Below are 22,429 nucleotides of genomic sequence, written 5' to 3'. Positions count from 1 at the left end.
TTCCCAGAAAGGAGAGGTATGATGTCCTATCATCTGACCTGAGTGATGCACCTGTAAGAACAGCCAAGAGGTGGCCACAATCTACAGATTCCCCTAAGGAAGACAGAGGCTCAATAGCTCAATAGATAGCACCATAGATGGACCAAAGAACTTTCTAAGAATTTTTTGTTTCTAAGAACTTTCATCCAACTTGAACGAGCTACCTAGTTTACAGCCCCCAGGATGGTCTTAGGATAGGATTTTTCAAAGTGCTATGCTTGCATCCCTGGGAGGCTTATTAATGGAAACATCTGGCCCCATATCACCAGAAAGAGACATAAAATTCTGAGATATGTTGTCCCAACAATTTCTGACTGATACCTTCTTCTCTTACATTAACCACATCTTGTCATATAGGAATTTCTAAAGTGAGATGAAAATAAAAATTACCTGGCCTATTTCTGAAAATGTGTTTTATGAATGTGGAAAATGGCTTCAGTTTGACCAACTAAAATTCTACTACTTCCTAAAAAAAAGAAAACACCCAATTTCTGGGGATCTGGGACTAATGTCCACATTTCAAGTCTTTGGAATCAAACAGAAAATAGAGCAAACTGGTTGAATATAAAGCTTCAGGATTATCTGGACATGTTTAATGTTCTCCCTCCATTGTCCTTCACAGAAATCTAGAGTTCATGAAAGAAGTATACAAGGACCCATATTAAATTAATAATTCAGGTATGAGTTTGTCATTCTTTTTCTTCATCTCTCTGCTCCCCATCTTACACCCTGCTCATGTCCCTATCTTCTACTGGTGGTGGAGACAGGATCTTTTTGTCACTATTGAAATTTGGTTTTATTTTTTGTATATGTCCTTATTAACTCCCTTAAGTACTTCCTTTTCCACACAGGACTGGGATACACCATTCGCTGAATGTGGAACCACTGATTAATTTTGATGGAACTCTCAAAGATTGTATGTTATGCCAATGGTCTTTCATTTTCTCAAAGAAACACATTTTTCAGATGTATCTAAGACTATGTTTAATCATGTTTTTCTTATCTGCCTTTATTCTCATTTCCTTGAAGTCTTATCTATCTATCTATCCATTGATCAGTCTATTCATCTATCATATTTCTATCCTCTTTTTCTTTCATCTATTCATCTACCTATCTATCGATTGATTGATCAGCTCTTGGCAAAATTTACCTGATGCTATTTAGACCTCTAGTGTTCCCAGGGCAGGCTACTTAATGCCATTATTTATCTATTCACCAACTACCTATCAGTTTATCGTGTCTATTCATGGAAAACTTTCATTCAATATGTAAACAATACTCTCCCTCATTAAGAGATATGTGCCATCTCATGTCTGCCAGTATTAATTGAATAAGGTCATTGGTAAGGTCTCCTTTACAAGAAACCAGCTTGGGATCTGTGAGCAGCAAAATGAAATGTCATGGGAACATCATTGCAGATTTTGCCCTGCTCCCCGTCAGTGGTCCTTCCTCCTAAACAATGCTGCTTCCACTGTTGAGAAAACAGAGGACTTTCTGATCCACATTACAGGCACGACAACACAACTTCTTATCCCCCTTCTTCCCTGCAGCCCACTCCTCACCAAGTCTCTCCTTCAGCAAATGGCATCTCTCATCTGCTTGGTTCCTCAGAGCAAAATTCTTGATACGTAATTACTTGATTCTCCCTTTACGCTCATATGCCATGTACGATCCACCAGAAAATCCTATTGGTTAAACTTTGAAAAGACATTTCCATGCTCTCAACTTCCATTCCTCTCCATTGGCACCATCCCAGGCCAAGACACTTCTATTCCTCACCTGGAGAAGACCCTAGCAACAATGCCCAAACATGCTCCATCTCTTCCCATTCCTTCTCTTCTCCTTCCTCCCTTTACCCACTCTATTCCTAATGGCCAAGCGAATTGTAAAAAAGTAGATCAGATATGTCATTCCGCTACTCAAAATTCAATAGCTTCCTTCTGAACTTAGAAGAACACAAACTGTAACCTTGACCCACAACCCACACAACCTAACCACTGTCCGTTTATTTCATAGCATGGTTTCCTTCTCTCCAAACTACAGAGACATTATAATTTTAAATCTTTATAAAACCACCCAAGATCATTCTAGATCAATGTAGATCATTCTGGTTTATATCCACTGCTCTCTGTGCTTGGAGAACTCTCCCCAGCTTCTGACAAAGTTGACCTGATATTATGAACGTCTCCAGTGTCTTCCCAGAGCAGAATACTCAATGCCACCTCCATCCCCTTGAGCTATACCCTCATTCAATTCCCTGTGTTGTTTTTTGCATAGCTCTTAACACTACCTGGGTTTATCTTTTTTTCTTTCTTGTTCTTAATTGTTTTTATTACCATTCTCGTTCATTAAAATTAATGGTCAAGTGAACAGGACTGCTGTCCAATGTGAATTCCCAGCACCTAAAACTGCATTTGGCAAATAGTCAGTGCTCCATAAATATTTACTTAGTTTTGCTCTAAATGAACAGAAGGAATAGAGAGCTTTTTCTAATGGACTTATTCCCTTTTGGCTAGGATTCTATCTCCTTCCAACCTCCAATGACCTGCTTCTTGATATACATATAATAAAGAAGGACCCTGTTAGGGGTGACTGTCTTCAAGGCAGAGGAAATAAGAATCCAGACCTTCAGAATCACCCCTGCTCAGACTTAACAGAGCTCATGCAGACTTATGTAAATGTATGCAAACCATATGCAAATAGCCTTGTAGTCCCTGTGACTCCTTCCAGTAGTACCTGGAAAAGACCCTTGGGATAACCCTGCTGGAGACAGGAGACTGCACTGTCAGGAAGGTGGACCAAATGATCCCAGTTTTAAGTTCTCAGGAAGTCTGTGTACATCCTCAGGCCTCGCAAATTCAGAGATTTTGATCAAGGACATTAAATCGAACAATGAGGCTTACAACAAAAGAGAACAGCTGATAAAGCCCACTGCTCCCAGCCTCCCAGGGCCGCCCATACAACAAGGCTATGGAGCAGAGACCAATCAGACACAGGAGCTGTGTAGAGAGATTCCTCTGTGGCTGGGCCACTGGGGGCTGCATCCAAATTAGCCCTCCCCTCCTCAAATTTAGCTTCTCAAAGGTCGTCTGCCAGCCTGTTGTAGAAAAATGCTGCCCAAGCTCGCCAGTGTTAACTATGGCTGTATTAGATGTTAAAAGGCAAGTCTGAATGTGCATACAAAAAACCTGCACATGTCTTCTTTAGGGCTTTGCTGGGTTGGATATCAAAGAAACACATTCAAGAAAGCACCCTTAAATACACCACAGGGGTTTCCAGAACTGCATACCAGTGCTTTCTAAAGACAGCTACTGAGGATGCCAGGGTCTTGGTAGTTGAAGTGGTGCATAAGGCAACACCCAAAATGAAAAACTAAGTGCACATTGTGTTTGGTTTGCCCGCTTTTTTTTTTTTTTTGCAACATATATTCATGGCCAACATTCAGATTTCATTAAGATACAGGATTTCTGGTTTTCTTGAAAGTTCAGTAGAAATAGCCAACTTTAGATAAAGAATCCCATACAGACCAATTTGCTGGAGGTGACCAGGGACAACTCCACCTAACCCCCAGTTAGCCACAGACACCCATGCTCCCTATTGCATGTCTGGCTTGGAGGCTGAATGTCAGCAGTCTTTTATTATTATCATGTCCTGCTTTTCCTTCTAGTAGAGAAATATTTTGCTTTTCCTTTTATAAAAATGGAAGACAGTTAAAAAAGAATGTGAGTCTTTCAGACCCTCTCTGTTTGCTCATCTATTTTACCTGCCTAGGCTCTGTTAGCATCTGAATATTTGATCCTTAAATTAGTATGTCTATCAGGAAATTCAACTTACTATCTATAGCAAAAAAAAAAAAAAGAAAGAAAGAAACAAGATGACTACTTATTATTGAGATTATCACAGAATTAAATTTTTTAGGGCATTCTGTACCCCTGGCCCTATGCTGAGTACTTAACTTCATAAAAAGCACAAAGACACCTAGATAGTAGGTCCCATTATATCTCAGTTTCCACTTAAGAACACTGGTATGTGGAGGGTTTAAACAACTCACCAGAATCCAGCAGCCAGTGAAAGGCAGAGCTGATACAAACTCTACTTTTCTCTCTATAACCTTTGGTTTCTTTGGTTCAATTTTTATCCTTCCTAAGCTGAGGGAAAAAAAGATCCACATCCAACACCCATGCTTCTCCAACATCCAGGGAATCCCTGAGAATTTGGTTCTCAACTTGCTTTGTACTATAAACATTTGATCTGCAAGGAGAAGAATGAGCCTCTGCTCTGGTCTGAGGGCTGCTATCTTCAGGAGAAATTAGCAGTATAGGAGTAGCCCAGTTCCCTCTTTGTGAAGCTCTCTGGTGGATAGTATTTGCAGACCCTGGTATGTCATTCTATAAATTTTCTCTTACATCCAAGTTCAAATGTCCTAGGAAATATAATGTTGTGATGATGGTATAGCAGAGTCTGCTTGCATTTAGGGTCTGGTCTTACTCATAACTGGAAACTCCGTGGCTGGTTAAGTTCTTGTTGGACATGTGTCTGCAGGAGTGCATGGATATGATGGTGGCACTGACAATGACATTTCACCATGTGAAGATGACCTCAAAATGTGATGACTCTAGGAAGGTATTATTTGCTGAAGTGTAAGTTGGTGGTTTGTGAGGATGAACCAGGCAGCTAATACATGAATCTCACTGATCACTCACTTTTCTCATTTTGATTTGATTCCATGGGTCTTGACTTATCTTCTCTTCCCCACCCCTAGGTTTACTGAGGTATAATTGACAACTAAAATTTGTACATATTTAAGGTGTATAACTTGTAGATTTGATATTACATATACACTGCAAGATCACACCACAATCAAGCTAATTTACATATTCATTATCTCATGTAGTAAGTTCTTTCTTCCCCTTCTTTCCTTCCTTCCTTCCTTCCTTCCTTCCTTCCTTCCTTCCTTCCTTCCTTCCTTCCTTCTGTGATAATATCCCCTCTTAACATAGTCGCTCTTGTTAAGGATCTGAGAGGGCTCTATATCTTTTGTTGTATTGTAATTTATGGGAACGGTTATTTGTAGTGATGATATGACTTATGGATTGGAAAAGCTTTGAGCACTGCTTTTCTTTAAATACTAACAGCCTCCACAATGTCTTCTATAGAATCCAGCTGCTTTATGTAATTAGGATTTGTATTTGTTTCTTTTTTTTTTTTTTTTTTTGTATTTGTTTCTTAAGTCAGTTCTGCTGTGACTGTCCATCCATCCTTTGAGTCCCATACTCAGTCCATGTGACAGGATAAGCCCTTTGAGTGCCCCCTTTCAGGTACATGGATGAGCAACCCACATGACTTATTCCCAGAAACTAAGAACGCATGGCTACCCGGAATGTGATATGGGATGTTTACGCCACAAAAACAGGCATTCAGGGCTGAAAATTCAATAATCTTTTCATATTGTGGTCAGTTGCCATTTGCGTGCAGTTCTGTAAAGATGATGGAGGGGAAGTGATGTTCTTGCATATACACAGGCATGACCACAAGGTTTGTTACTTCATAATAAAAGGGAAAGAGTTCACTAATGACTTTATCTCTATTAGCCTCAATTTTTGCCTCTTTAAAATAGGGATAAGTATGTCTTCTTTGTAGGACTTCATATGGGCCCAGTGCATTTAAAATGTTTAGCATAATGTCGTACGGTCAGTGTTCCAGAAATGTTGGCTATTAATGAATTGTGTCCCCAAATTCCACTGGGCTAGTTTTCAACTCCTCAGTAGCACACTGATCAATAGCTCTTTCTTTAAAATAAATATGCATCCACATGGCTTAAGAAATAATATTTGGCTTCCTTTGTTTCATTTTCTTACATAAACAGCACAACTCAGCACACACACACACACACACAGTTGCTGCTTCATTATTAAAGGAAATGCCCAATAGTCACGTTGATGTCATCACATATTAACTCTGGCAAGTTGCAGAGCTATCATTTTTACCAAGTAGAAAAGCTTCACGATACATAAATCAGAATTTGCTTCATTTCAGTACTGGGCATTAAAAGTCTGTTGTGGAAATCTTCTATACTGTTTAAAGCCACATCTTGGGTTGTTGGAGCTGGAAAAATGGGTCAGCAGAATAAATAATTCTTCTGATTTTTGCAGTTGGAGCCCTAGTCTATTGAGAGTATATCTCTGTTTAATGGTGCTCCTTTTAAAAATAAGAACAGATTGATTTAGCCAAATTGGTAGTCATTGGCAGAAGAAAACATAAACAAAACCACTAAATGCTAATACTACTGTTTATAACAACAATAACAAAAATTTCAATGTCAATCAGTATGGAAGGTAAGAATAAATCCATATATCCATTTCATTGATCACTATATAATCACTAAAAAGAATAAATAGAGCTTCCCCATGACCCAGCAACTGCACTGCTGGGGATTTACCCCAAAGATACAGATGCAGTGAAACGCCGGAACACCTGCACCTCAATGTTTATAGCAGCAAGGTCCACAGTAGCCAAACCGTGGAAGGAGCCTTGGTGTCCATAGAAAGATGAATGGATAGAGAAGATGTGGTATATGTACACAATGGAATATTACTCAGCCATTAGGAATGACAAATACCCACCATTTGCTTCAATGTGGATGGACCTGGAGGGTATTATGCTGAGTGAAATAAGTTAATCGGAGAAGGACAAACATTATATGGTCTCACTCACTTGGGGAATATAAAAAATAGTGAAAGGGGATAAAGGGGAAAGGAGAGAAAATGAGTGAAAATATCAGTGAGGGTGACAGAACATGAGAGACTCCTAACTCTGGGAAATGAGCAAGGGGTAGTGGAAAGGGAGGTGGGAGGGGGTTGGGGTGACTGGGTGACAGGCACTGAGGGGGGCATTTGATGGGATGAGCACTGGGTGATATGTTATATGTTGGCAAATTGAACACCAATAAAAAAAATAAAAAAATAAAAAATAAAAGAATGAATTTGGTCTGTATGTATTAACATTGAAAGAACTCCAGGGATCCCTGGGTGGCGCAGCAGTTTGGCGCCTGCCTTTGGCCCAGGGCGCGATCCTGGAGACCCGGGATCGAATCCCACATCGGGCTCCCGGTGCATGGAGCCTGCTTCTCCCTCTGCCTGTGTCTCTGCCTCTCTCTCTTTCTCTCTCTGTGACTATCATAAATAAATAAAAATTTAAAAAAAAAAAAAAAAAAAGAAAGAACTCCATATTGATTTATAAAAGTCAATTAAAAATGATGTGCACACCATGATATCATTTATATAAAAAGCATATAAACAATACTCTGAATACTATATAAATATACTTATTATATTTTTAAATATTTTTTTATTATATGTATATGCATAAAAATTTTTTATTATATGTATATGCATAAAAATGCAAAGTACAGACAATAATCTATAATGGTGGTGTCTTCTGAGGGGAAAGTAGGATACCAGGCTGGCAGTGGCATTATGAAAAATATATTTATCTTTCACATGTAATTAAATATTAAAAATGGAAAATTTCATACATTTTCCTTTTTCACAGTAATAAAATTATATTATTTTTTAAAATCTACGAAACAAAGGAAAAAATACTTTCCAGTTTTACAGTTCAACTCAACTATTAGCATTTTTTTTTTTTAATTTTTATTTATTTATGATAGTCACAGAGAGAGAGAGGCAGAGACACAGGCAGAGGGAGAAGCAGGCTCCATGCACCGGGAGCCCGACGTGGGATTCGATCCCGGGTCTCCAGGATCGCGCCCTGGGCCAAAGGCAGGCGCCAAACCGCTGCGCCACCCAGGGATCCCATATTAGCATTTTGATGTAATGCCTTTCATTATTTAGTTGAAATCATGCTATACTTCTTCATTATAAAATTTTTCATTCATTAGGGGGGCCTTGCATAGTTCTCATCTTGCTCATTTTAATGAGCATAATATTCCACTAAGTATATATACTTTAACATATGAATTATATTCTTCCTAGCTTTTTGGTACAATTACATATGTGATTAGCATATCAGCAGCTTCCACATCCCCTCAACCCCCATATATCTTAAGAGAGAAGCATTCTGACAAGGATTAAAGAATTAAGATGGTCAAATGCCTTCAACTCTTGTTATATATGTGAATTCTTATTGTGAGGCGTTTTGAGACAGCTTCTTGGTTAGGAAGAGCAGAGATGCACTGTCTTGAAGGGGTCTGCAGTACGCACAACATCTCATCAAGCTCGAAACAGCACTGGGCAACCCAGAGGAAAGCAAATACTGGACTCATTGTATGGAGCTCATCAGGAAGCCCCCTCTAAGCCACTTCAAAATCCTAACAGCTCTAGAGAAGACTCAATGCCAGAACCAAATTCTCCAGTCCCTCTTCCAGAATATGGATCAACAAGGAGGTTGGTGGTGGAAAAAAAAGGGATACTAACAAAACCTCCATCCTCCCTCAACTTACTATTCTAACAGCAAATTATATGACCAAGTCATCCCTGAATAATTACTGTATCTCATCCCAAATGGGAGTTACTCTAGAAAGATTAGAGGAAGAGCATGTACACTGTACCTGAAAACTAAATTTGCCTCTATTGTGAAAATTATCTTTTGAAAACATTATTATTGGGCAGCCCCAGGGGCTTAGCGGTTTAGTGCTGCCTTCAGCCCAGGGCATGATCCTGGAGACCCGGGATCGAGTCCCACATCAGACTCCCTGCATGGAGCCTGCTTCTCCCTCTGCCTCTCTCTCTCTCTCTCTTTCTCTGTGTGTCTCTAATAAATAAATAAAATCTATCAAAAGAATTATTGAAGTCTAGTTGGCATACAGTGATGTATTTTAGCCATATGACACAGTGATTTGATAACTCTGTCCATTACTCAGTGCTCCCCACAATCAGTGTAGCCATTGAAAAATGTCCTATTGCTTCAGGTGGTTCACTGTAGCAGGTCAGCAGCAAATACATAGTAGTCACACTGAGACTAAGAAGGCTTGCTGAAACATATTCTGTGGTTAAATTACTTAACAGATTCAGAGGTAGGGATGCTTTCTTGAAAAGGCCAATCTCTACTTACCATTTGTATAAGGGTTGACAGTCTTTTTATTTGTCATTACACGTGCTGTGGCATTATTTACCTATGTACATAGAAAACTCAAATGAGCACATATGCCAGGGCCAGCCCACAGTTCAATTAGTTGCATGCATTATGACTGTGATTACTTATTAAAAAAAAAAAAACTAAAATGCATTTTAATTTATAAAAGGCAGTAGGTGCATAACAAAATCATACATTTTTATAATTACATTTACTTCATAACCATTTTAACTTACAAATCATTTCAATAAAGCAATGTCATATCATTTAAAAGTTTAATAAGGAGACAGTAAAAGCAAATTAAAAGGAACTGCATAATTGAAGATTTAAAAGCATGCGTGTACTCCATGGTAACACAGAAACAATAAATATTTTTAAACAAAATAAAATTCATATGAAGGAACATGCAGTGGAGTAGAAGAGGGGAGAGACAAGGTACAAGGGTACATAAATGTCAAAAAAAAAAAAAAAGGAGGGACAAACAAGATTTAGCCGTGTGCAACACTTTAGGAGGGAAGGACCATCAGGAAAGCAACATCTAGCATTCAACACTTGGAACAAGAGCCTTTACATCGCAAGAATTAACAAGATCATTCAAGCTTTAAAGTCACAGCTAACAAAAGGATAAAAGAGAGGGTGCATTGTTTAACACAATATGGAGTTAACAATCTGAGTAAGATGTGCACTGTCATATCTCAATCCAGTCATTGCCTCCCAGGCTCGCTTAGAACGTACACTCAATTACAGGCGTACCGGTACCCAAAAAAATAGAGCATCAAGAAAACTTAATACGACAAGTCAAAAAAATCCACGTGGTATATATATGTATATAGATAATCAGCACTAAATACGTGAAGCGGCAGATGGACTTCACCACTTACCATTCACCACCATCGCCAGCATGGGTTTGTATACAGTTACCATGGTTACTGAGAGTTTGGTGAGGGGCCTAAGCGTTATCGTCGAGGGGGGAAAACGAAAGGCAAAATATGCAACATCTTACTCCAAAGACTAAAGCATTTTTAACTGGTATTTTTTTTTTTTAAGTTTTAACAAATATAACCCTGTGGCCATGTTGAGGGAGATCCAGTGGCAGAAAGAATAGATTCTAAGTCTTGAAATTTTAGCATGCATTTATTTATTTATTTATTTATTTATTTATTTATCCAGTGAAGAGTGGCCAGATACTGAACAGGAAATCCTGTTTGGTTATTCACTTTATTATCAAAAGAGTGCAAAGATCAAACTGGCTTCTTAAACAAACCAAAAAAAAAAAAAAAAAAAAAAAAAAGAAAGGTTCCATGACAAAGACCTCTCAGTTTTTTTTTTTTTTTTTTTAAACAATCATTCCTCCGAATGCTACTGCTTTCACAATTTGGCTCAATTTGGACACCACTGTGGATCCCTCGTCAACCCTGCAGTGGAAAGAAAAAGAAAAGGAAAAAAAAAAAAAACTGCCTTGTATTTTGTTTTGTTTTGCATACTGTCTCGACTGTTTGGAATCTACTGCACCCATTGATGACAAAACACAGAAAATTTTTTAAAAAAAGTTCAGTCACCTTTCTTTTGTCTCACTTTTGCCATTCACCTTTCATCAGTAATAAGAATAACACAATAAAGTAAAATTTTAAAAAAAAGTAAGGCCAGTTTTCCTTTTTATATATAAATATATAGAGATATATATAAACAATGAGAAGGGAGTAGGATCACATACAAGACACAATGATGCATCTGGAACAACGAATGAGCGTGAAGCAGACATTGATAAAGAAGATGTAAAGGAAAATATTTTGGACATGCACCTCGATTTTACGGCCCTCTACCACGGTGCCGTGTAATTTCTCCCTCGCCCTGTCCGCATCGGCACTATTTTCGAAAGTTACGAAACCAAATCCCTGCATGCAGGAGGGAGAAGGGAAAACAACATGCAGATTATTATTCCAGTCAACGACCACTGCGTAACGTTCTCTCGCTTTAATTTCTAGGTCTTGTCCTGGCTTCAGTTCTGTAACATGCAAATTAGAGAAATTATAAGAATACGAAGATGTGCAATAAGTAAGCGACAAATGTGAACGAGATTGTTTTTTTTTTTCTGTCACCAGTTAGCTGTAACCCCTGAAGATTATTCAAAGAATGATACCAAAAAAATACCTTTCTAAATGTCACTACAGAAGAAAATAAGTCTAACGGAAAGAAAAGGAGATCAAAATAAATTTACAGTGTCTTCACAGAGAAGAAAACGAAATAACGAGGAAAAAAAAAGGGAACCACTTTCTTGACATGCAAATTAAGAATGAAATAAAATAAAACGTGTGCACGGAATTCAACAATGAATGCCAAAATCTTCTAACATTGCCTACAGAGTCATGCCGTGTGGTCTTAAGAACATCTCTTCTTCATGCAATTTTAGGGTTATTTAAATTTGTCAATTTTACAGCCTTTACTTCTCAAAAATAAAAATTAGAAGCCTAAAAAAAAAAAGGAAAGACCTTTTTCATAATAAATCTTAAACTCTTTGATCTAATAAACAAAATAATCACATGAAATGAATTGAAATTAACATCAATTAATAATGCAAACAGTTCAAGTCACATGTTTTTATATTAATACTCCCCCACCCCCTCAAAAACATAGATGCTTCTGAGTTTGTCAAATTTCCAGGCTACTTCATTAACTGAAAAGGGAAATGTATGTATATATAGTAACGTTCTAAGACATTATCTTGATACTCATTTGTCAAATCAACAGGTAGAAAATAAAGGAGCTTTGTTAAAAGAATGTTATTCACAATAACACTCCGGGCCTTTCCTCTCGTACTGATAGATAACAAATAGACCCTTTACTTCACCACTGGCATATTTGGTTTTAATATTTCAGCCTCAAAAAAAACAACCCCACTAAATGTCACATTGTAAAAATCCACCTTTTTTTTTTCTTCACTGAGACTGTTCCTAAGAAGAGTACAGAAAATATGACACATTATTTTTAAAACCCCTAAAAATATTTGTACATCTTGTTCAGAAATATACACCAACCTTTTGAAACCATTCCAGTGTAAATTTGCCCAGCTCTTTCTGGTGAAACAATGCAATGTGTTGGGGCTCCTATTTGCAACTGGGTAAACTTCACTGAAGGGACATGCTGGTTTGCAGCTTAGCTGGGGCAGTTTGATATTCAGTGTCACTAACAAAATAGACAGTAATTATGAATAGCAAGTAGTCATGGCCAACTAATGCTGACTCCCAACCCCTCACTAAGTGGCTGAGGCGATTTCCAAAGCTCAGCGTATTCAGAGAGGAGTTGGCCCATGGTCTGCCTGAAGAGAGAACTTCCCAACGTCAATGTGGGCTCATCTACAGAAGGTCCCAGCTGTGGAGGGATTTAAGCTAAATTCAATGATTATTTGACAGCATTCTATAGAGAAAAAAATAAGCAGCTTTACTTTGGAGGACTGGACTGAAAAACCTTTTATAATATGTCCCACTGTGAGGATCTGTGATCAGGATAGGTCTGGATGATTTGATCAGTATAGGACTTTATGCTCCGTAACAGAAGGAGCATATTATAACTTCATCTCGTACATCGCTGGTGGTATCCCCAAGTGAGAAAGGTATCAAAATACGCTAGGCTAACTGATTAGTCTTGAAATAACAGCTCTTCAATGGGCTGAAGACAGGATTTGAGAGGGTTTGCTCTATTAATGACACTGACCCTTGGTCAGAGGGTCCCACAGTGAAAGGAAGTGGGGAGCATAGCATATTAAACATTTAGATTCTGGGGTCCTGCCACATATCTACCCAATCAGAATCCCAGAGGGGAGCCCCGAAATCTGTCTGCTGAGAAAGCTACTGTATGGCCCAGCAACTGCATTTCCATGGCCTCTCATGTCACCAAACACCATCAAAGGAAAGCTTGTCCATTGTATGAAGTAGGCTATCGTGTTGCCGACTTCCAAGGAGCAACCTATGGAGTGGAGTGAGTTTCGGAGGTGAGTATCTAACTGACTTGGTGACCTGGATCTTAGGCGCAGGAGTACAGCCATTGTCCAGTGGCAGTGTCCACTTCCTTCCCTCAAAACCTAACCCTCTAGCATGCACAGAATGTCATACAGCTAACAAATAAGGGAAATGAGGATGCTGGCTGTTTCAGGGCCATTCTCTCACTGGGCAAGCTAAGAAAATCCCCAGTCCCAGTCTTATCGATGGAGGGTTTGGTGGCATCATTGCTGCCCGTGGGCACCGGTCATCAGCACCACAGCACTGCCGAGGTAGGTAACCAGATGAAAGGGAACATTTCACCCACCCACCAAACACCGTCCCCAAGCATCATCGTGATTCCTGTCTGACCCCAAGGCGAACCACACTGGCCTAAAATCAGTACCCTGTGTGTCAGGGAGACATGGAGGTGGGGCAGAAATAGGTTTGAAATCCATGTAAAGTTCATGAACTACAAAGCAAGTAGTTCACTACATTCCCAGGTTCTCACTTTGTTTTGAAGTCAGATAATATATATGGATTCTTCTTATCTTTACTTTCATTTTTCTGCTAAACTTTGCTCTTTCTCCTCCCCTCTCTCTCTTTTTGAGATCCTCAATATTTCTTATTTCCAGCTGCTGAGATGACTAGGAGAGACTCTAGAAAGTTGGGTTCAGAAGTGCTTGCTTCGACACAGTCCCCAAATACCAAAGGGACTGTCCTCCTTCTTCCATCAGACAGGCTCCCGCAACCCCCAAGGGCACCAGGTCATATGGCCTCCCTGGGCCAGAAGACTGCCTGGATTCTTGTCTGGAGAATGACGCCAGGTACCGGCCGTTTGTAGGTATCCGCTCTGTCAAGGGCAGGTGCTGGACACCTCTTTGAAACCCGTGCCGAGGCTACTTCTTTTATCCTGCCTCAAGGTCAGAATCCAATCTCAAGGAAACCACAACTCAGAATTCTTCAAAACATTCTGAATATTTTTATCCCAGCCTTAAAAAGGGGAACGGAAGCAGCACATTCTGGACTTGGCCTGCGAGCACAGCAGCTGGTTGCAATGCCGGGTGTGGAATCCTTAGCGTTCTAGGATGCACAGGGCTCCTGGCTGCAGGAGAGGCACCGCTCCGGGGAAGGCATGATGGTGGGGAACCCGAGATGGACTGCCAGCCCAGCGTGACTGGCTTATTTTAAAATCCACTGTGAGTTGTTATTCTGACCTTCCCAAATCCCAGTTATTTTTCTGTTTTGGTTTTGTGGAATATGCTTAGGGGATGGTTCCCCCCCCCCTTTTTTTGGCAATTAATGCACATATAACATTTTATTTGTTAAATAAAGGCTCTGAAGCACCCAGGATGCAAGAGCACACTGGTTTTTCCTCTTATGTGAAAATCCTCTAGTTGCTGGTACAGAGAGAGAACTATCCATTAAGAGGGGAGCTGTGGATATGTGTCTAAAAATTCATTTCTCTGTGGGGCTAAGAGCTTCATGTCTCATTTCTTCCGGTTCACCTTTGCAGGTGCGGCTCCTTCTCCCTGGAAGACCGCCCTCCCTCTTTCCCCTCCCTGGGAAATTCTTACTCATGACAATAGCCACTCCGAGCTTCAATGCCCCTTCTTCCAGGAAGCCTTCCACCCCTGACGGTATTGGTCTGCTTGCCTGGCTTCTCAGCAGCCACACACGTGCCACAGAGCACAGCGTGTGTAGTATGACAGTTGTAGGTCTTAATGGGCTGTGTCCTCCACCTCTCAGGAAAATCTATGAGGACGGGAAACACCTCTGACCCACTCACCACGGATTCAGCCATCATCTTGTACCTGGATGGAAGCAGGACTCACAAATACATAATGAATCAAAGCTCAGACTCCCTATTTCCTGGATACATGAAGAAGTAGCTGTCTCTGGCTGTATCCCCCAAATCCATTGTTTCAGAGTTAAACAACATGTTTTTATATCCCCTAAAAGGAAAAAAAATGAATTATGGGATCTCTCAGCCCTAACTGCTCTCAAATTCTCATTTTTGAAGTCTGGCGCATCCTTTTAAAATGTGGTTTCCCTGTATATTAGCTATTCATGGACACGTGAGCTATGTAGGCTGTACGTTCTCAGGAGGACATAGATCCTGCCTGTGTTTGTAGGGGGAATACACACATGCACACACGTGCACCCCAAACACCCAGAACACAAAGCCATCCTCACTGAGCCCTGAGTGACCTGCCTCAGGGACCGGCTCCTAAGACAATGGCCAGAAGGTGAGCTCCTCACTCTTAGGAGCCCACCTGCTTCCTGGCTGCTTCTCCTGCACCAAATGATGAACATGAGGTCGTGGTGGTGGTTCAGGTTTCCCAACTACGTAAATGGAAATGTTCCTTTAAATAAGGTCCTTTCCAGGACGCCTGGGTGGCTCAGTGGTTGAGCATCTGCCTTCGGCTCAGGGCCTGATCCCAGGATCCTGGGGTCGAGTCCCACATCGGGCTCCCTGCATGGAGCCTGCTTCTCCCTCTGCCTGTGTTTCTGCCTTTCTCTCTGTGTCTCTCATGAATAAATAAATAAAATCTTTTTTTTTTTTTAAAGGCCCTTTCTTGTTGAGGATAAAGTCAAGTCTGAAAAATATCCATGTGTGAGCTGCTGTTGCCATTTAGTTCTCCAAAGGACAGTCTTGAGGACGCTCCAGTCATACCTAAACAGCCTCAGCACTTGCCAGACTGCCTTTTTTGGAGGGAGCATACCCACCCAGGCTCTTCTTGATGTCTCCTAATCAAAAGTAAAAAGCAGGTTCACAAACTCAGTTGCTGGATGTGGCAAACTTAAATGGTCTCCATTGCTAAAGCCCCAGAGACAGGCTAATCACGGCAATGACGGAGGAAGTATTAAAATAGTATCTCCATTGTACTTTCAAAATAGCAAACGATATTCTTCTAATGTCTCAAAACAGCTCTCGAAAAAGGAATTAAATAGCTTCTCCCCACTGGCAAAAGTTACAAACCAAAATATAAATTAAATATAAATTTAAAAAATTAAAACTTTAAAAGCAGTATCACTACAGACTCAGGATTAGATGATGAAAGTTGGCTAACATTCCGGGTCATCTTCTAGGATTTTGCCAAGAATGCATAAAGCCTGAGTGAAAAGGATTAGTTAGGCTGGGCACATTTTTTCTTTTCTTTTCTTTTCTTTTTTCTTTTATTTTCTTTTATTTTTAAGAAATTGCTACACCCAATGTGGGGCTTGAGCTCACAACCCTGAGATCAAGAGTCACATGCTCTACTGACTGAGCCAGCCAGGTGCCCCTGGGCACAAATTTTCTTAATGCACTTTACGTTGCAGGCATAGAAACAGCCCTTATAATGATTTTCATACAAGAAGCAGAAAGAGGGGCACCTGGGTGGCTCAGTGGTTGAGCATCTACCTTCAGCTCAGTTCGTGATCCTGGGGTCCTGGGAGGGATCCACATTGGGCTCCCCACATGGAACCTGCTTCTCCCTCTGCCTGTGTCTCTGCCTCTCTCTCTCTGTGTGTGTCTCTTATAAATAATAAATAAATAAAATCTTTAAAAAAAAGAAGCAGAAAGGAAATTAACTTCTGTTTCCCCCAGCCTAGAGGTCATGTCACTGATCTAAGAATAACTAAAATATCTGAAATTCTGGGAGAAGAAGACCCCTGAACTAGCAGAACCAGAGAGTATAATGAATTGATATTTTCCCCCTCATCCAGCATATCGCAACATCATTTTGGGTGTGGAGAGGAGAATAACCAGAATTTTCTTCCCTCACATCAATCTGCATCATCCTAGTTAGGAGGGAAAGGGTGCAGACTGCCCAAGGAATAATAAGTCTGCTTCACAGGAAGGAGGTGGTTGCTGTGCCCAAGAGGGCTGGCATTTGTCCCTTTTGAGAAAACCATTTCTTCTTGTAACCCTCCTAGATGTTGACTTGTCCCAAACTGCTTGCTTGAGGATAGTTAGGGGGCTAAATCCAGCATCTCTCTGTATCTGATAAGCAATTTGTCCCAATATCCACTTGTGCAGTCTGAGGATGCAAGAAGGGAGCTTAGAATTCCTGACAGCCTGGGGACCGGCGCTCTAGAAACCAGTCAGAGGCATTGAAAGTGGTCACTTTCTGGCTGCTGAGGTCAATCTCTGAGTTCTTCAGCAGGACTGGCACGGCTCAGCATCTATGGCTAAGCCGAGTGCACTGCTTTCCTCAAGGGAGATTCCAACAGAGTTCTAGCGTTTTCTGTGCGTGCAGTGGGATGAGGACACTTTAGCAACCACAAAACCCCGGTGGGCAAAGGGGTATTTTGCATTCAGATGAAGCCTTGGCATTTCCTTAAAACAGGAAAACTCGGTGTGGATAACTTTAACGACGGGCCTGGAAGGTTTGTTAAAACACAGATGGCTTGGGCTCCCATTCTGAGCATCTGATTTAGGAGGTCTGGGCTAGACTCCGAGAATTTGCATTTCTGGTAAGTTCCTAGGTGTTTCTGCTCCAGGGACTGCATTTTGATGAGCACTGTTAAAGGGGATGCTTTGAGAGAGGTGGGCCTTTTTTCCCTCAACATATTTCCATGTTGAATGTGCGGAGCCTTTCCATATTGCCCCTGGTTTTTACTAACACTTTTAGCTCTGGGAAAATCTATTTAAATATTGGTCTTCTACGGGAAAAAAAAACCCAAAAAACCAAAAAACTAAACACCAAAAAACAAATTCAAAGCAATGGCAAATTGCAAAATGTGGAGTGGTAAACATACTAATGAATAAAATTATATTCAAAAGGTTGGTGTATATGAAATTCTCTCCCCTACAACCCAGGAAAATAACTGCACTTTATTAATACAGAATAATCACATATTTACCTGCGCATGAGACTATCAACTCACTTTTTAATATAAAGAACATAATTATCACTGAAAAACAAAAATGTAGCAACAACATTATTTTTTAAGCATGGGCAATTTTCCTCTGGAAACTTGATAAATATATATATATAGATAGATAGATAGATAGATAGATAGATAAATAGATAGGTATAAAACAGCAATTTTAAATTACCCCCTTATACATTTAAACTGAACCCAATGTATTTCCCACCATTTTTGAAACTGGAGGAGGTCTCTAAAGGAATTCCCACTGAAGTGTATTTTCACAATGTGCTAATTAAAACAGTGCAGTTGTTTCCCATTATCCATAGCAAACGTTTAAAAATAAGCTAAACAATCCTAAAGTAAATTAAATTGCTTACCTTTGAGCCTCGCTCATTAAAAATAATTTCAACATCTAAGATTTTACCAAATTGCTGCAAAGAAATAGAAATGTTTATAAGCAAGAGAAATGGAGTAAATCATATTATGCACATTGGTAATTGCACCCCAAGTCAGAGTTTGTTTTTTTTCTCTTCCTCTTTTAATATCAAGGATAGACATTTTATGTTGTTGTATCCTTAGAGATGTGCTTGAACCAGGAGAAAGCACAACCACACAAACAATTTCCATTTTATTGGATACCCCGCCAGGTGAGATGTCCTAGTACGGGCCTGGTGCAAAATGTGTAATCGAGTGGTTAGTTCTAGTTTCCTTGCTTTATGTGTCCACAGTTGCTTTCCCAGGCACTGAGCAGCAAAGATTAAAAGTGGCTTGTGTGTAACCTGACCCTCCTAGGCTATTCCACTAGCCTCCAGGAGAAAGATCCTTGACGAGGTAAGATTTTGATAGTAAAATGTCCAAGTAGAATCTGATGATGAGGATTGTGGCCCTTGGCCCCATATAAGCTAGGGTAATAGCCAGGCCACATAAGACAAGAACAAACAGATAAAAGCAAGATCCACCACATGGACATCCATCATAATCAAGACACCAGCATAGTTGTGATTAGCCCTGGGGCCGAAACCTACTTCTCTCAAGATGGTTCTCCATTTTGTTAAACAAATAAATAGATTTTAACAATCAGGAAGGATAGGCTCTATAACAAGTGAAAACAACTCCACATGGCTAAGCCCGGAAACATGGTTTCAAATTACAAATGGGGCAGCCAAAGATGCCTGGTTAAATTTAAATTTCAAATTTTTCAGGATAATTATGTCCCCTCAATATTTAAGACATACTTAGACTTAATAAAATATGTTATCTAACATTCAAATTCAGCTATTGTTATCCTGCATTTTTTTTAAATTTGCTAAATCTCATAGTCCTAGTGAGAAATGCACATCAAGCAATTTGTGATTCACACCCTGAAAAGAAGGGAATACAGACCCTGAAACCAGAAGCATCTGATAGTCCAAGATCCCTTTCCCCTGACACTGGAGTCCTTTCTCTTTTTCTTAGATTGCATGAAATACAATTCATGGGTGGGTATTTCTTGAGCATGCAGGTGGGAGAGAGCGTCATAAAGGCATGTGACATGGCCCAGGAAAACTATGATGGGAATTTTACCCTGATGCAGAATGAGGGCAAGTGCTCATTTTAGTGATTAAAAAGTAAACAGAACCATATGAAGGAATATGCCCATCCTTCTTTTCCTTTATTTTGAGCTTTTGTATTATTCCATTTGCTTTTGCAGCCTGGATTTTTATTATATCCTTTATTGCCCGAGGAGATTCTGTGTTCCGTCTCTCTCCCCTGGGTGGAAAGCATTAAGCAGCCTCCATGTAGCAGGGGACAGAGTGGTTGGGAGGGGACAGAAAAGGAACAAATGATTAGAACACAGAGAATCAGAGGCAGCCCCCCTGCCCACTGTGCTTCAGTCACACGATACGGCCATGGGGGTAGGGGGCTGAGAGTAAGTGTCAAAAGGGTCCTACTAGGATTTGAGAAAAAAAAAAAAGATTTGAAACATACAGAGGCTATCCTCTGGAACATACAAATGAATCCACTTTCCTTGGAAAGACAGAAAAAGAAATATGCACAAAACCTTGGTTGAAGAGAAATAGCTCAAAACCTTGAAACAAAAGTAGTTCTGATGGTGGAGAAAAAGGAAACCCAAAGCTATGTCATGGAAACGTGCCCATGCCTCAGGATACAGATGCAGTCAGGGGACTGCGGATGGAATTTGTCTTGTGGAGTGGATGGACGTGCTTCTCTTCTTCCCAGAGAAGTAGAAGGATTGGAAGAAACGAAGATGCTCAGCTGGGAGAGGAGAGGGAAGGAAGGGCTACACTGCCAGAAGGTACAATGGAAATACCAGGAAACTGGTAGCTACCTCAGCCTGCAATTTGTGGACACTCTAATTTCCTTTGGGTCAGGAGAATATTCTACAGAGCATTTTCAGTGCCCTAGATTTGGGCAGAGAACGTTGTTAAAAATAGAAGAAGAAAACTTTCAGTTTTGGGAAATGCGGGATTTGCCGTTCAAAGGTGAACTGAATTTAGTAGTAAACACTCTGCTAGCTTGTGATCTCCCCAGAACCAGTGATTTCCATACGACCTCCTCGGACTATTCAGTCCACACAGATGCTATCATATTTATTTCAGGCCTACGAGCGTGAAAGCACACATATTTATGAACAGGGAAGCTTGTAAAGGACTCCTTCCAAAACCATGAGGCAAATGTCATCGTGGAACATTCTCTAAGCAGTCAACATGAAAACATTCCCTTTAAAATAAGATTGGGTTGAGACAGAACCAACCAATCAAGAAGTAATCCCAGCATGTGTCATTCCCTAAATGAAACAATGACACCATATGCCCTGAAATGGTCTCAAATGTTTGCCTCTCTGGCAGTTGCCATTGGGTGGATGATTCTCAGAGCCAGTGAAACGAGCAGTGAGAAGAACGCTGATATGAGCCCCATTCCTGAGACAGTTGCGTACTATATTTATAGTATCAACAGTTTAATTGGGAAGTTTGGTACTAATGATGTAAACACAGCTGGCACATGTTCAGTTTAAATAGACATGACTCGCAGACTTAACTCGCATTAGTTTGCTCAACACCCATGTGCAGCCGCATTCAACAACATCTCAGGATCCACGCAAGGTGTCTCAATAGCTGTATCAAGAATAAAATCCGGAAGCTTATAGGGACGCACTGGGGCAAGTACGTACCAGGCATTTTGAGACATTCTCAGATCAAATAATATTTCTCTGAAAAACTGTGGAAGATGCTCAGTGGATACAGCATAAAACATGAAAGTAAAGGTTAGTTCAAAGAGCACACGCAGGCAAAGAAAAAGGCATCATCTCAGTTTTCCTAGGATTGGCTTCATGTTTGGAATGCAGAAATGGAAGGCACCATGCCAGGTCCAAAAAAAAGACTTCACTAGTTATAACAGCATGGTGCATGGAATTTGGCATTAATGCCAAAGGTGCAACCATCTCTATGTTATTACTAAAAAGGTGACTGTGAAAACTTCTTTTGCATGTTCTGAAAGTCACGTGACCTGTTTTTGGGTGACAAGAATGAGTGACTTCAGTCGATCATATTCACACCCAGAGGGTCTGTATTTTGATAACAAAAGCAAGGCTGTGACGTCAACAGGGGTACTGTGCAAATCTTAATCTTACACTCACTGAGTAGCTGGCTTCTGAAAACAGTTCTATGATGCAATATGTCAGGTCAGTGGTCTGGAAATATCATAACCACCTCTCTCACCCCAAACCCAGGTGTGTGTAAATTTTAAATGTTAGGTTAAAGAACCATTCTGTCCAAAAGCAAGCCATCATAATCAATTTGGTGGAAATCCACACGTTCCTTTCATGAGATCATCAACAATTCAAACAGAAAAGATGCACACCCTCATGAATGCTCCCTGAGATGAGGACAGAGCTCAAGAATGAAGTAGCCAGGCCAGAACCAACATTTCTTCCAGTGAAACATCCAGAACCAACGCCCCTGATCTGTTCTCTCACGCCCCAACTGGTGGCGTGAAAAGACTCTGACTCCACCAGGGCCACATAACTTCTTGACCAAGAAATGTTCCATCTTTGAACACCAATAAAAAATAAATTTATAAAAAAAAAAAGTAAAAAAAAAAAAGAAATGTTCCATCTTGGAAAGAAGGAAGGAAGGAAGGAAGGAAGGAAGGAAGGAAGGAAGGAAGGAAGGAAGGAAAGAAAGAAGGAAGGAAATCTCTGAATAGTTAGAAGATTTAATGCCAACCACTAGAACAAATGCTTCCAAAGGAGGAAGAAATGAAGAATATCAAGTACTGAAAAACATAATGGAAGAAAGGTCGCCAGAATTGCAATAAATAGGCCCTGAAGCCACAAATTAAAAACAAAATGTGAAGTACCTACACTGACCATTAGGCCTGCAGAAATTGCAAACTTCACAGCTGAATTATTAATGGTTACAAAAGTGGTTACGAGCACAGCAAGATTTTAGGCAGTTTGGGAA

At 40.2% G+C, this 22,429-nt stretch overlaps 1 protein-coding gene across 34 annotated transcripts in view; it reads right to left on the bottom strand.

Moving 5' to 3' along the window:
• RBFOX1 (RNA binding fox-1 homolog 1) overlaps window positions 1–22,429 on the bottom strand; it is a 2,042,337-nt gene that overhangs the window by 101,205 nt on the left and 1,918,703 nt on the right. For all 34 annotated transcript variants that reach the window (XM_077906543.1, XM_077906545.1, XM_077906551.1 and 31 more), the window contains 3 exons: window positions 18,344–18,397; window positions 10,935–11,027; window positions 9,112–9,172 (listed from right to left, as the gene is read on the bottom strand). In XM_077906543.1, coding sequence (XP_077762669.1) covers window positions 9,112–9,172; window positions 10,935–11,027; window positions 18,344–18,397 — 208 coding nt within the window. The remainder of the gene's footprint in view (window positions 1–9,111; window positions 9,173–10,934; window positions 11,028–18,343; window positions 18,398–22,429) is intronic.

Source organism: Canis aureus, chromosome 8 (assembly GCF_053574225.1).
Source record: "Canis aureus isolate CA01 chromosome 8, VMU_Caureus_v.1.0, whole genome shotgun sequence".
NCBI classification, from domain to species: Eukaryota; Metazoa; Chordata; class Mammalia; order Carnivora; family Canidae; genus Canis; species Canis aureus.
Note: the sequence above shows the minus strand (reverse complement) of the source record. Positions and strands in the feature narration are given on the sequence as shown.